Below are 16,176 nucleotides of genomic sequence, written 5' to 3' on the forward strand. Positions count from 1 at the left end.
AGTGGGTATTTCTTCAGCACCAGCTATATAGCCAGGAAAGGACTTTACTAATATGATCTCATTTAATTCTCACAATTCTACTCCAAATTTAATGAGTTCTGCTATGACCTATTACCTATAGTTCAAGCTAACTTCTTTCCTTATGTTTGACAATCCCCATGATTGACTGTTCTTGCAAGAATTTATAGTTACATTTTCATATTTTTCAACAGTAACTTTTCCTTTGAAAGTATAGTATTATGGAACTTCTTAGATGCTTTCTGAAATTAATCACTGCACTCTGCTTTAAGAAGATCCAGGTTGTCTCTCCTAAAAGTCAACTTAAACTACCTTCATCTAGATCAGAATGAGTAAAATCTGGACAAATGTCAGTTGGTATTTTCATGAATGATTGGGTTTAGTTTTCCTGGGTTAGATTTCACAAGGTTGGCAAAACATTGCCACTTTCAGGTTGAATAATATGGACTTTTGGGCGAGTATGCGGCCTTTGTCTCTTAACTGCACTGCCAAATTTCCATTTTCTACTTTCAGGGAATAAAATGATGGGGTGGTTGTTGTTGTTGTTATTTTTGACAAATTGTACTTAGACTAAACATTTCATTCTTACCATGAAATTTGGACCAGAGAAAGAAAGGGTTGGGAAATTGGGCCATTGAGGACAAAGTTATTTACATCTAAGGGGAAAATAAATCTATGAAGTTGGCCAAAAATAGTGGTCAACTGTATCCTGTCTTCCTGGAAGCAGAACAAAAAGACACAAAGACATGTGATTCTTATGTCCTTCTTGGGTCTCTGGAAGAATGGTACTGTCACCAATTTTAGGCCTTGGTTACTTTGTCTGTAAAAGGAAGGAACTATGTTATTTTGATTTCTAAGGTCTTTTCCAACTTAAACTTCCAAAATTACTTTGACAACTGACTGCATACTCTGTTTTATTTAATCTTCTTAGAAATGATTACACAGAAGTGGAGGAAGAAAGAAGAGTAGAGAATAAAATCCTCATAACTTAATTTCAAACATTGAAATCTTCATTGGAAGGAAATTTTTTCTCAAGAAAGTACTTAGTGACCAAATTAATAATAATATTAAGAACAACAATCACTGATTTAGTAAAAGGACAATTCACTTTTTTTTAAGATTGAGAACTATATCCCATAGTTCTTTGGAGTAGGTAGGAATAACTAAGGAGAGTGAAATGACCTTATTTCTTTGAATAAGTGCAGGTCATGGGATTCCAGGATTGATACATGATTTTAGGCAAACAAGCAGAGAACTTTTTAAAAACCTTATTTGAACCATGGAGGAAATACTACGGTGTTATAAGAAATGATGACTTCAATGATCTTAGAAAGACTTGGAAATGATGAAAAGTAAAGTAGAAAACTGGGAAAAGTTTGAGAAGTAAAAATGGGGTAGTAATAATAATAATTAGCATTTATATAGCAGTTGGGCAGCAAGAAAATACAGTGGAGAAACCTCAAGCCTCAGGTCAAAAAGACCTGAGTTCAGAATCTAGGCTCAAACACTTACTGGCTGTGCAACCCTGGGTAAGTTGCTTAGCCCTAATTGACTGTTTCTTTATCTGTAAATTGAATTGGAGAGCACAATATAAACAACACAAGTGTCTTTTCTAAAAAAGCCTAGAAAGGGGTCACAAAGAATCAGACATAACTGAAAATGACTAAACTATCATTTATATAGCGTTTTAATATGTGCAAACCACTGAATTTTCACAACAACCCTGGGATGTAGTGCCATTATTGTTCCCATTTACAGAAAGAGGGAACTGAGACAAGCAGTGGATAAATAACTTGCCAGGGTTACACAGCTATGTGTATGAGTTAGGATTTGAACACAGATTTCCTTAAATTTTATGCTTTATCTACTATGCTGTGCTACCAGCTGCTTGAGTACAAGAATAATTGTAGTGACTAGAATTCTCTGGATTGCATTGTTCAACAGCTATCAAAAAACATCATTAATTAAAGAATTTTAGTTACTTCTGCTTTAATAAATTTGTAGTTACTTCTGCTTTAATAAAATGCCTCGATTTATTTTTGGTTAGTGTTTACACATTCACATTCTTATTTTGTGGTGTCTCATTTTAGCATGCTATCACTATTTCAAACTTGTGAAAATAATTAGAAATTTATATTGACTCTAGTGTATGCCTATCAGACACTCAATATTTATAAAACATAAAGTAATCCTCATATGGAATGATTTCATAGAATTGGAAGAATAGCTTATTTGATATTGACACCTGTTTAATGTTTTCACATCCTCAGCCTTAACCTGAATATCATATTTAGTGCTCATATGAAATACTATTGATTTTTATATTATATTGAAACTATCCTACGAGTGTTTAATTGTTTAAATACTTATATCTTCTAGGTGCCAGGATTGCTGAATATTCCCAACTTTATGATCAGATTGTATTCCGAGGGACAACACTTAAAACAAAGAAGGATGGTTGGGCTAGTCCTGGAGAATCACCAATCCTCTGTTCTTCATCACCACCACCTGTATCTCTTTCCCATTCTCTGTTTGATGATGAGTGCACTCAAGGAGAAGACTGGCTTTTGCACTCTACATACAGTAATGGAGAATTAGCAGATTTCCGTGCCTGGCCTCATGAAGATAACAAGTCAAGACACTCTTCTTCAGAGATGAATGCAAAAAGTACTCCACAGCAGTTGCCAACAGCTTGTTCTGTGCCTTCTCTTCAAACATCTACCCCTCTGCAAGGTCCTGTCCAAAGACGGAGTGTCGTAATAAATCAACCTAATAAAGAAAATTTACGTCACATCCATACTTACAATTCTTTGGGCAGGAAAGGAATGAGTAATAAATCCCAGTCATACAGCTGGTCCCAGTCTGCTTCTTCAGTCATGCTAAACAAATTGGTAGACTCTATCAATTACCCAAATGAAATGGGAAAGAAACCACAACTCTCTTCACAAAGAAACTCAAGGTGTGATAGTCAACAGGATTTGTTACTAGGTACCACTGTCTCAGGTACTGAAAAATGCTCTGATGTGACTCTCCAAGATTCACAGAAGATTCTGGTAGTGAATAAAAATTTACCATTAAATGCCCAGATAGCCACACAGAACTATTTTTCCAATTTCAAAGAGGTAGAAGGAGATGAAGATGATTATGTAGAAATAAAATCAGAAGAAGATGAATCAGACCTAGAGATAAATGTGAATCGTACCAGGAAATCTGATCCAAAACTTAGGCATGATGAGCTGTCTGATGATCACCATAGCAACATCACCTCTTATTCTTTAAGCAGCCCTTGTGCTTCTTCCACAAAACCAGTCAACAGCAAACTTAACCTTTCACCTTACCTAACATATGATGACTCTGACAAACTAAATGACTACTTGTGGAGTAATTCCTCACCCAATCAGCAGAACATTGTCCAGGCTCTAAGAGAAAAATTTCAGTGCCTCAGCTCAAGTAGCTTTGCCTGAAGAACCTCATAGCTTCTGACTGTACTGTCTTTTTACAATACACATGTATTCCAAAATACTAATGACATATTTCAATATAGTTTTCACATGACAATATGAAACTGTAGGTTTATAAGATATGGCACAATAACTTGAAAGGATTGAAAAAGGCAGGACTGTACTAGTAGCAAATATTAACATCTAGTGATATATATTATGGATATGGGTTGATTGCTCCTAAGTCAGTTTTACTTGAACATCCTTAGGTTCTTATTATCTTCTGCTTTCACCTCAAAATTTGGTCTTTTTTATGATCTGGTCACTTTCTTTCATATCTTGATAATTCTGTCCAGACTTTAAGAAATTTAGTACTTCTTGTAAAAATATTATAATAGCAGAGCAAGAGTTTTAGGTTAAAAGTCAAGACCAAGGATAACATTATCTAAAGGATATCTGGATCAATTTGTTATCTGCAATAAGTTCTCATCATTATTGCATTCCTCAGTGCTTGACAAAATCGGTTGGAATAGCCCTTTTTTTGGGGGGGGTAGTGTAATATGATGTTCATTTTTTGGTTTCTGCTGGAAGCTCAAATAAGTTGCTAATTTAGCATGCAAAAATCATATAAACACAATGAAATAGATTGCCCAGGAGCAAAACATTAGAACAAAAAAGAAAATCTTTTCTGAGATTTTTACATAGTTAGATTCTTTCACAATTACCACTTTTGCTCTTTGAAAACAAAATCTTAAGAATAAGATTACTACTCACATTGCCAATTTTGTGATTCCTGAAAAAATCCAATTCTATCAAAAAGTCAAATTGTGTTAGTTATAAGAGTTGACATTAGGAATTGTTTGTTTTCCATTAGTGTAAGTTGAATGAAACAAAAATCTTTCTTAAATATGTTAAAGTACAATTCACAGGCAAAGAAAATAGATTATTCTTATATAAACCAAGGCATATTTTAAACTGCCCCCCCCCTTCCTCAAAGATTGTATGTTCAAAGGGCCTTCTCCTATTTGCACCCTCATGGGCCTGGGACTTGACTGAAACATTTCCCAAGAGTTACTAGTGAATTGTGAATGCCACTTGATTTTCTTTTATATACATGTGGTGTATGTTTGGGTCTATTCACATACAAATCTATGTTAAAAATATTTATAGAGACCCCTAACAAAATCTCTTTACAAGTTTTGCCAATTGACATTTTAATCTTGTGGCTATTACTATATCTAAAAAGCAGTGTATAGAGTCACCAAATACAAAATAAACCCTGTTTTCCATGCAGTTTTTCATTTGGGAATTTTTTTAAACTGGGAAATGTGGTAGCAGGTTTATTAATTTTTTATTTGAAGGGATCCTACTTAATCACAAGTCCCATGAATGAAACCATGAAATCAAAATATCTTATGTGAACTTTAAAGTCTTACCTGAAGCAGTTATAGATATTTACTTCTCCCTCCCCCCCATCACCACATTTTTCTATTTGGATAAGCAAATACAATTATATATGATATTTAGGGTCATTTATGTTATAGTCATTAATGAACACAACTTTAAAAAGTACAAAATCAAGGTGGCATCTTATTTGTAATTCTAATCCAATGCCTCATTTCCTTATAAATGTGATTCTCTTTGTTAGTGATGGATAGTTAGGACACTTAAAAAAAATACTATATAGTTCAATCTTCAAATCACTCTGCTTATTTGCTGCTCTTTTTATTCACCCAAAGTGTTCATCTTGGGGGGAGGGAGGTTAATATGAACCCTTCACCCTTTTGATAAGTTTTAAAAAATGCAGTATCCTGGAGATTCAGGATCAAGCTGTTTCTTAAAAAAAAAAAAAAAGAGAGAAAGCCATAAAAATCTCATATTTCTTGACTTCATAGAAGTCTTAAAAGCAGCAAACTCATGCAGTGTTCCCTTGGGAAACAAAAAGTAACTTGAATATTAAAATGCCTGGAATGAAGTTGACCCCATTTTTATGATTGGTATGAATTGAATAATTGAAAACAATAAGTTGATCATTTTTCATTAAAAAAAATGATTCTTCAAATTGATGCTGCTTTGCAAACTGCATGGTTTTGATGTCTACTATTGAAAGGATAAAATACCCCACATACATCCTGCAAATGACAGCTTTAAAATAGCTCCCTTTATTGTATAAAGTGAATATGTACATATCATTGTATTTACATGTTTAGGCAACGCTGTATTTTATGTCTTCAAATGAATTCTTTTTATTATAGGGTGTGGATTTTGAGGACTGTGTATATATACCTTTATTGTGACTTGATGCTTCAAATCATCAGTTGTATGCTTTGACTTAGTCTTTAAATGGCCAGGGATATGTTGTATTGCTATATAAGCTTCCAGGAAACCAAAAGTTCTGTGCATTTTAGATGTGTGTCTTTCTGTCTGATTAAATCCCTGTACTGTATGCTCAAAAAAAAAAAAAGCTCAATTTTCACTTAATAGAATACTACCTATGGGAACTGCCTCCAGTTAAAACAGCTTAAAATAGTGTATATAACGAACCGTAGAAATGTCCATTATTTAATAAAGTTTGTAAAGTATAAAGTAAATTATAGTGTGAATCAATATATATTAGCTAAAAAAATCAGATTTTCCCTTTTTCCCAGATTGCCCTCAACTACAGGACTCAATAACCTCACATATTATGAACATGCCTGATACAAAATTTTATGAGGGTCAGAACAGTGTACAGGTTTCCCAGTAGGCCAGTTCCTGCAATTTTCAATATAATTGAAATAAATGAAATATGTTAGAGTTGTTTTGGAGAAGGGGTCTAATAGGTAGCTAAATTGGCCTAAAGTCCACAATGTGTCCTTCCACACTTCCCCTCACCCCTAGACAATTAAATCTGGACCACTTGTTTATTGAAGTTTTTTTTTTCCAAAAGTGCAAAAAAGATGTCCAGGGTCAATTAGTGTCATACTGCTTGCAATTTTAATTTTATCTGATGCTCATTAAAAAGAGAAACATGACTGTTAAAATGTTATATTAAGATTAGTAGAATATGTAAACTAAAGTCAATTCCATTCTTGAATATAAACTCATCCAGATTGTGCTTAAAATATATATTTCTTGACCTTTTTTTGTGAGGGGGAGTTGGGGTGAAGGAAAGAACCTTTTTGAAGGCTTTTTAAAGGTGGGTTTTAAGCTTGTCAGTCCTCCAGATAGATATTCTTTTGTGCTATTCGACCCTAAGGCAAAAAAAAAGTTTGGATTGATGATAATAAGTTTAATTTTAAAAAAACTGATGAAAGGAAAATTGGTGTTCCTCGTGAAGAATGTGAATTAACTAAAGCCTCATGGAGGAAAGAAAATGTGAATAATTTTTAAAAGTTAGTTTGCAATGAGCCATGAATGTAGGTGATATAACCAGGCATTAAGTAATATGCTTAATTTTAGTATAATACAGGCAAGAAAGTTATTTGACACAAAAAAAAAAAAATCTTGTCCAGAGAGATTCCTACATTGTAAAGAGCAAAAGTTTATAAGACATTGCCTAGAGAGTTCCCAAATTCACTACATTGTGATTATGGTTCTATATCTGAGTAAGAGCAGCCACACTCATCTCCACCAGCCAGAAAGGTTCCTGACAGAAGAGAAGTAACTTCCTCAACATTTCTGTTAGTTTGTGTGTCTATGTATATATATATATATATGTGTGTGTGTGTGTGTGTGTGTGTGTATTTTACATTTTAGCTTTGTAAAATCTTGTCCTATGGATAAGACTTAGAGCTTCTTGTTGCACTTTTTTTTCCATGACTCATTTTGTTTAAAAATAAAGTATGTACTCTTAAACCTAGTTCTTATTTTTGTTTTTCTTCCAACCTAAATTTAAATAAATATGTCAAACCCTAAGGGAAATGTAATTTATGCCATATGAAGAGTTTTCAGTTCATGCTTATGATAAATGTCTAAAAACTTATAATGCACTAAAGAAATGAATTCATAAGGTGAATATTAGAGGATAAAACAGACTGGACTTGTGACTTCATTTGCATAGGGAAATTTCTGAAAGGCAAATAAGCACCTGTTCTACAAAGTAGCTACCTTGCTCAAGGTGTCATCCAGTATTTATATGTTAGAAACCAGGTCTTCTTGGATGAGAGACTGGCCCTCTAGCTACTTTGCCAGGTCGCTTCTATGTAAGGATTACTAGTAAATGACATAGCAAGCATCACTGAGAGGAAATGTCACATGACTTATTACATCTTCACTTTCAAAAACATTTTCAGGCCAATCAACAAGCAATTTCAGAGCTTAAAAACATTGGGGAGGGGGCAGCTAGGTGGTGCAGTGGATAGAGCACCAGCCTTGGAGTCAAGAGTACCTGGGTTCAAATCCGACCTCAGACACTTAATAATTACCTAGCTGTGTGGCCTTGGGCAAGCCACTTAACCCCATTGCCTTGCAAAAACCTAAAATAATAATAATAATAATAATATATTAAAAAAAACACTGGGGAATATCTGAATATATTTATTGGAATAAAATAAATTTGTAATATTTTGAATTGCAGTATCTAAATATTTAACACATTCTGTGATGTTTTTGTTTAAAAGATTAAATTTTCATATGCAGGGTCAGCCAAATTAAAAATTGCTAGGGGTGGCTAGGTGGCATAGTGGATAAAGCACCGGCCCTGGAGTCAGGAGTACCTGGGTTCAAATCCAGTCTCAGACACTTAATAATTACCTAGCTGTGTGGCCTTGGGCAAGCCCTTAACCCCATTTGCCTTGCAAAAAAAATTAATTGCTAAATAATAATGATATAATAACCTATCTTCAATAATAGTTATATAGCTATAAGGTCATCTTTAAAAATAATATTACGGGGTGGCTAGGTGGCGCAGTGGATAGAGCACTGGCCTTGGAGTCAGGAGTACCTGAGTTCAAATCTAGCCTCAGACACTTAATAATTACCTAGCTGTGTGGCCTTGGGCAAGCCACTTAACCCCATTACCTTGCAAAAACTAAAAAACAAAAAAAAATAATATTACTGAAAAATATTAGAATGCAAGTGTCTATGGATTGTTCAGGACCTCTTATTTAACTATAAGGTCAGCTTTTAAAAATAATTTTACTGCTAAATGGAAGAATCTGAGAGTCTATTTTATGGATTGTCCAGAACTTATTACTGAAGTATTTCCAGATATTGTGGGAATGGAGTTTGAGTCTGTCTTTTTTTTTTCTCTTGTTCTGTCTGTCTCTATCTCTCTGACATTCAATTAATTTAAAATATTGTGCCATTAGAATATAATATAGAATAGAATAGAAAGTCCTTAAAAGAGACAAAAAGTTGAAGAACAATTGAATTCACAACCACTAAAGTTCAACAAAATCTAGTATTACTTGTTGGCCCTTAGCAATGACTATCTCAGGAAGAGGAATTTCCCCTTGGATTTCACACCATTTAAGATTCTGAAATTCCATTTTTAGAGTAAAATTAGTTGTACTTGGGGCAAATACATATATATATATATATATATATATACATACATACAACACACACACACACATGCGCGCGCGCACATATATATATGTCCAAATGATTAAACAACTGGACAAAGACCAGAGATTTAAAAACCCTCATTCTGGGGAAGGTGGGGCAAAGGACAGAGCCACTGGCCCTGGAGTCGGGAGGACCTGAGCTCAAATCCGACCTCAGACCTGTGTGACCTTGGGCAAGTCACTTAACCCCACAGCTTTGCCAAACAAACAAACAAAAACCCTCTTTTTGGGACAAGAAGCAGATCAGACAGGAAAGGCCCTTAGGAGAGATGGAGGGTGATGAACGTCTGTTGTGTGGTGGACCTTTGCCACTCTGAGACCCCCCTGAATAATAACTGAAGGAAGAGCTGAATTTAAGTTAGCGGTTGTGGAAATCACGTATTGTCCCCGGACAGTCCGGGTGTACTGGCACAAAAGCCCGGGTTGACTCCACACTTGTTACTTTGCGGTGGTTTTTCTCTTTCCCATTTTAACCCCCCGGGGACCAGCAGCCAGCACTCTCCCCTCAAGGTCCGCGTGGAGTTGTATCAGCATCCTATCTCCTTAGCTTTCCATTTCTACATGTAAATTTTAATATGGCTAAGGCGAGGCCCTGAGCTGGAGGGTGCGGGCCCGGGCTGGCAGGTGCGGGAGCTGGAGGGTGCGGGAGCTGGAGGGTGCGGGCCCGGGCTGGAGGGTGCGGACCTGGGCTGGAGGCTGCGGGCCTGGGCGGGCAGGTGCGGGAGCTGGAGGCTGCGGACCTGGGCTGGAGGCTGCGGACCTGGGCGGGCAGGTGCGGGAGCTGGAGGGTGCGGGCCCGGGCTGGAGGGTGCGGACCTGGGCTGGAGGCTGCGGGCCTGGGCTGGAGGCTGCGGGCCTGGGCGGGCAGGTGCGGGAGCTGGAGGGTGCGGGCCCGGGCTGGAGGCTGCGGACCTGGGCGGGCAGGTGCGGGAGCTTGCAGCCCCGGGCGGCCGGGCGGGCCGGCGTCGGGCGCCCCCTAGGGGCCGGCTCCCGGTCCCGGGAGAAGGAAGCGCGCGCGGGCTTCCTGCGGCGGGGCCGGCTCCCGGGTCCCGCGGAGTCCCGCCCAGCTCCGCCCGGCCGGCGCAGAGCCCGAGGGCAGCGGCATCGCGGCCTCAGCCCACGCCGCATCGCATCGCATCGCATCGCGGAGCGCCGGCGCCTCTCCCGAGCCCGCCGCCCGTTCTCCCGGGTCACCGCGGCGGCCAGCCCGGCCATGAGCACGAGGTTGCCTGGGGCCCTGAGACGGCTCCGCTGGGCGCGGCAGCCCCCGGCCCCTCACTCCCCCCAGGGCTGCCAGCGGGGCCTCGCCGCGCCCGCGCCGCGGCTGCTCCTTTCCTGCGGGGGCTTCCAGGCGCCCCGCCGGGCAGCGGGCGGCGGCGGCGCCGGCGAGGGCCTGCTGGGGCAGCGGCGGCTGCGGGAGCCCCCGAGCGGGAGCGGCGGCCGCGCGGGCGGGAAGGCGCCGCCGAAGCCGGACGCCATGGTCAGGTGAGCTTCCCGAGCCCCGGTTTGCCCCGACGGGGGTCGCGCCGAGGCCCCTTGGGCGGCGGGAGAGCCGCGGGGCCGGGTGGGGGCGGGGTGGCCCCGGGTCCGCTCGGTGCCCACTTGTTGCAGCCTCCTTGTGGCCGCTGGCCGAGCCCGGCAGAGAGGCCCGAGCGCGGGCCCGGGGAGCCGGGCCGGGCCGGGGGAGCCGGGCCGGGGGAGCCGGGCCGGGGGAGCCGGCGGCGCGTGTGCGGCTCCCACAGCTCCCCACGTGCGCCCGGGCCCGGGGCCGGGCCGAGGCGCGGCGGAGGCTGATGCAAGCGCGTCACGCCTTGCTGGAGAGGAGGCCCTGTCAGCCCCGGGCCAGCGGCCGCTTCCCGCCATCCCCCGGCTCTGCCCGGGCAAGGGAAGGGCCTGGAGTTTGGGGACCCCCCCCCAGCCGCGTGCGCCCCCCTTCCTTCCCCATCGGGGTGGCCTCGTGCCGCCGGGCGGCGCTTCCCCACCCGAAAGTTGTTTGTTGTTTGCTCCAGAGGCGGTGGCTGGGAACGAATGGGCAGCTGGCCCTGGCGGCCCAGACGTGAATCATGTCCGGGCCGTTGGGGGAAATCCGGGAGACTTCGGGAGGGAAACATTGTAGCCTTGTAACATTGTAACCTTGACTAAAAACGGGTGTGTTTACACTTGGTCACTTACAGCCAGGCTTCACGACGGAAAAGTAACGGGAGAGACTACCTGGTGGGGTTCTGAGGGATGTGCCTGGGGGGCTGAACAATCTTGAAACGTTGGCTACATGTAAAAATGGGGGAAAGCAGCTACTCTAAATCTAATCTCTTGTTTAAATAGCAAAAAAAAAACCTTTTAGCTCCTAAAAAACCCGAAATTTGTAAGTACCTGGGTGGGGATGGGACTTAGGAAACTCTCCTAAACCACTCCAGCTGGTGGAGCATCCATCGCATCCCCGGTTCCTCTAGAACCGGCAAAGATCCTTCTTTTCCCTAAGGTTAGTCATCTCACACTGTAATCAGCAATTAAAGAACAGAACGCATAAATTTGCAGATGGAAGAGTGTTGAAAAACTACCATTGCAAGTATTTGGAAAAAGAAAATTTCAATTAAAAAAAAAGAAATTGAAGAACAGTCGTAGGTCTGTTGATTGGCAAGCAATATAAGTGATGGTTAACTACAGCATTTCAAGGCAGTGGCCATTTTTTGGTCTGTGAACCAACTTTATACATCCTCCCTACAGAAATTGTAACCCCTTAGTGCCTCCTCCTTAGTAGATGGTTTCAGTGAATTTGCTCCAGGCCAAAAAAAGATAACCAGAGAACCTAAGTGGTTCAATTCCTACTCAGCTCCAATTTTAGATGGTTATCCAATAATAGACTTTGTTGCCAACAGATTTTTTTTTGCAAGGTAATGGGGTTAAGTGGCTTACCCAAGGCCACACAGCTAGGTAATTACTGTCTGAGATAGGATTTGAACTCTGGTACCCCCATCCTCTAGCTGCTCCAATTGCTAACAGATTTTTAGAGGGAAGGATTCTCTTTGAAAGTATTTTATTTATATAATTCTTTTATTGATGGTCCCCTAAGCCTAAGGGAAAGATTCCTGCTTCCATCTGAAGCCAATTGGATCACTTGGAGCTGAGAATTTTGGTGGAAGAGTGGCTGAGATGTTTTGAGATACAGTCTCCAAAGAAATCACCATCACCTGAAAGAGACAAAATCAAAAGGTGATAAGAGGAAAATTGAGAGTGGGTCTAATGTGAGATCTTGAAGATCTCCCAGAAGAAAACTCAAAGATCTCTAACATAAACAGATAAAACAGGAGGGAAAATATTAAGATCAGATGATGTGCCTAGGTCAAATTGAGGACTAGCAATTAGGAGTAAATGACTTTTTGTGTGAGAAGGGAAGAATTTACCCAGGGAGTGAGTGGGGTAGAAGAGGAATTGAAAAGGAAGGAGGCCTTGCTTGGGTGGTGGCCAGATGGGGTTCAATAGGTAAATCTCCCCCAAGTGCATAGTTAGACCTTGAAGGAGATAGGGATCTTGTACTGTATGTGCTTGTCCTGCCTGGGGGGAATGGGAGGGGTGGAAGGGGAGTTAAAGCTGCTCCAGAGATAAAAGACTTCTAAATGGGACAGATTACATAGAACTTTTACAAAAATTGACCTTCTAATAGGGGATAGAGATACTGTAAACAAGTATTGAAAAATAAAAACAGAAATAGTTAATACATTTTTAACAAATATAATAAATTAAAATATAATTGCTTAAGAGACAACAAACGAATTAGACCACAAATGGAGACTTAAAAAATGAAATCCTTCATAAAGAATAGGCTAAAGAGCAAATCATGGAAACAATGAATAGCTATATAAAAGAAAACAATGAGACAACTTACCAAAGTTTCTGGTAAACAGCTAAAACTCTCCTTGGAGAAAATTATATCCTTATAAACTTAGTTTAAAAAAATAAAAAATGAGGATTCATGAACTGAATATGCACTCCCTCCTAATGTTGTTAACTGCTAACCTAAAATTAAGAACCTTGAAATATAGAGTTAAAATTACAACAATAATAAAAAATAGCTTAGAGATGAAGTTCAATTCTCTGGGATTTGCCCACCACCACTAGAAGGTAATGGAGACCATCTCAGATTGATCTCCATTACTTACTAGTAATGGGTAAGTCCCAGAGAATAGAACTTCATCTCTAAGCTATATATTTCATTATTGTTGTTATGTTATTTTAACTATGTTTTCTGGTTCATAATTTTAGATTAACAACCTCCTGCATAGTAAGTTCCTAATAATTGTTGACTTGAATATTTAATTGAATAGTATAATTTTTTAAATGTATCCTCCAGGGTTTTGCTTTTGTTCAGCCAATTAATTCCTGGATGTTGTTTCTTCTGTCTTTAGCTCTCACTACTCTAATCCTTTAGTGTAACCATCAAAGCTATTTCCCAAAGGCTTGGATCTGATTATAATGCTTCCTTGCCCCTGAGTAAATTTCAGCATTCCCCATCACATTTTGTTGTCATTGTTGGGTCATCCAACTCTCCATGACCCCATTTGGGGTTTATTGGGTAAAGGTATTGGAGTGATTTGCCGTTTCCTTCTCCAGCTCATTTTACAGATGCAGAAACTGAGGCAAAAAGGGTTTGATTGGATTGCCCAGAGTCATACAGCCATTCAGTGCTTTGAGGATTGATTTGAACTGAAATTCTCCTGACTCCAGACCCAGTGCTCGGATTCATCCACTTCGCCCCCCCTCACCTAGCTGCCCTCTTATTTCCATATAGGACCAACTGTTAACCACTTTGTCTGCATTTGATTTCCTTCATAATTAAAGCCCAGTCTTTCATTCCAGTGTTTTTACATATTATTGCTCTTCAATCTAGCATTTTAGAACCTAGGAAGCTCTCAACTGATTGGTTTCACCCTGGAAATATACCCTTGATTTTTGTGTTGTGTCTGAAATGAATTGTGTCTTCTCATCTTTTCACAGACTATGTTATCATTTATTACCCAGAGAGAAACACTACTTTAAGGAAAGCAGAATTATTAGTGTTCCTGTTAACTAATTATTCTTTCCAATTGTCCTGTTCCAAGAGGTTCATAATTAACTCAAGTTTTTTCCAAAACAGTGGCAGGAAAATTCACAAGTAGAAACATTTTTTTTTGACTAGTGGTGTGAACCCTAAAAAACTGTAAACCTTAAAAAAATAGGGTTAAAATAAAATGACAGAAAATACAGGTTAGACAAAGTCTATTATAGTGGAGGCCCTTCTGGTAATGGTTATTACAAGCTGAGGGAGATCACAATACAAGAGGAAGGGCAAGACACAAGGGGAGGAGGACAGAATATGTAACAAGATTAGATAAAATCTTCTTCTTTTATTTGATATCCAAGAATCTTTCTTCTACAATGTTATCTTGCCTGAGGAAAGTCTCTTGAGTTTTTCGTACCAGGAGGACAAGGACTGGTGCTCCTTTCCAAGTCTAAAGGTGTACATGATCTTTCCTGGATTAAGGAGGAACGGACAAGCTTTCCTTACTAGGTCTAAAACAGGACACATTCCATTTCTCATAACAGCTAAGAAAGTCAGTTGGACCGGAAATATTGTAAAAAACTTATAATAATAATAATTATTATTATTATACTTTGTATTTACTTATTATTACACAGACAGTGGTAATGGACTGTTCTTTTCAAGTAAGTAATGGAGCAATCCTTGATTTCTAAAACAAAAGTTATACGAACTTAAGCCTGGAAAATATTATTTAGTTCTAAAAGTATAACATTCAAGTGAAACTATCTAATAAATACCACCCTGATTTAAGAAAAGCTCAGTCCAGAGTATTCAGAGTACCAAAAATCCAGGACTGTAAGCATGGCAAGTACAATAGGACACAAAAATCAGTCATTTGGTAAAAGACTAGAAACTGAGTCTACTGGGTCCTGGGTAGAAATGGACCACTTTCTCAAAGATCTACAAATTCTGGAGGGTTTGTGGGTGTTTTTTGTTTGGTTTTGGTTTTTTGAGGCAATTGGGATTAAGTGACTTGCCCAGAATCACATAGCTAGTAAATATCTAAGGTTGAATTTGAACTCCTGACTCCAAGTACTTATCTACTGAGCCATCTTGCTGCCCCTATTTCTGGTATTTTTTATAGCATTCTTAACTAGGTCAGTTCAGGGGAGTTGGGACCTTGGACTTGGGGTGTAAGGGTAGATTCAAAGTATTGCCAGGAGAAGAAATTTTATTCATTTAGCTGATAATATTGTCTTCTTTAAACTCTACCCTTCTCATTTTATACTGAAGGAAATTGAAGCCTTGAGAAATTCTTTGACTTGACTAGGGACATCCTAAAGGTAATTAATTAGTTGAATCCTAGACAATTATCCTGCCTCTTTAACTCTAGATATGTTCCACTGTACTCTAGGAATTAAGAGGGGGTTGAGGTATTGGTAAAAATCAAGGTCAAAGCTTCTGTCCTTGCTTAAACTTAATTTTATTTTGTTTCAGTCTAATAAACATTTATTTAATGAAGGTCAGCATGGTCTAGTCTTAGTGGATACTTTGTTGGGTTCACAGTGTTCCAGCCTTTGTGTGACTTGGATGAAGTCACTTAACTGCTTTATTCATCTTCCATTGCTTCAGCCTAGGTTTCCTCTTTGCACTTGCTTTTCTAAATTGATGTGAATATCCTTTAACTAGCTGGAACAGCCTCCCCAGGAAGGCCCAGAAAGGAACTTAGTGAAGACAAGGAAAGCTTGCCCCTAGAGGTTATGTAAGAACTCTCAATAACTTCTTGTGCCTTTTTCGGAAAGTGAAAAGAAGCTCCAACTGTCCCCCTTGGGGTGGGGGCAACCCTTAGGGCAAAACCTCCCCCAGGCCCAAAAGAAATCTTGTTTGTAAAAGGACTTTGTTAGTCCCTGATTAACCTCCAGTTATTTTTAGATTTGACATCATTTACCAGAGTGGCATAATTTTTAAAATCTTGTATTTAAATATTTCCTGTTTTTCTTCCTCCCCCTTCTCCCTATGTGTAGTTAGTGTTGAAGTTCAAGAAAAATGTTCAAGTCTGGGACGCCGGCCATCATGTTGCCAAGCTGGCTAAAGGTTGGGGAAGAACATGAAAGAATCATGTAGAAGACCCGACTCCGACACTGAAGAAATT

General features: G+C 39.8%; 2 protein-coding genes across 5 annotated transcripts in view; both read left to right on the forward strand.

Moving 5' to 3' along the window:
• PLEKHG1 (pleckstrin homology and RhoGEF domain containing G1) overlaps positions 1-7,825 on the forward strand; it is a 270,972-nt gene extending 263,147 nt beyond the window's left edge. For all 4 annotated transcript variants that reach the window (XM_074187815.1, XM_074187814.1, XM_074187816.1 and 1 more), the window contains one exon: positions 2,398-7,825. In XM_074187815.1, coding sequence (XP_074043916.1) covers positions 2,398-3,482 — 1,085 coding nt within the window. In that variant the 3' untranslated portion in view covers positions 3,483-7,825. The remainder of the gene's footprint in view (positions 1-2,397) is intronic.
• Positions 7,826-10,390: 2,565 nt separating this feature from the next.
• MTHFD1L (methylenetetrahydrofolate dehydrogenase (NADP+ dependent) 1 like) overlaps positions 10,391-16,176 on the forward strand; it is a 191,067-nt gene continuing 185,281 nt past the window's right edge. Inside the window, exon 1 of the mRNA XM_074187818.1 lies at positions 10,391-10,492. Coding sequence (XP_074043919.1) covers positions 10,485-10,492 — 8 coding nt within the window. The 5' untranslated portion in view covers positions 10,391-10,484. The remainder of the gene's footprint in view (positions 10,493-16,176) is intronic.

Source organism: Macrotis lagotis, chromosome 5 (assembly GCF_037893015.1).
Source record: "Macrotis lagotis isolate mMagLag1 chromosome 5, bilby.v1.9.chrom.fasta, whole genome shotgun sequence".
Taxonomy (NCBI): domain Eukaryota; kingdom Metazoa; phylum Chordata; class Mammalia; order Peramelemorphia; family Peramelidae; genus Macrotis; species Macrotis lagotis.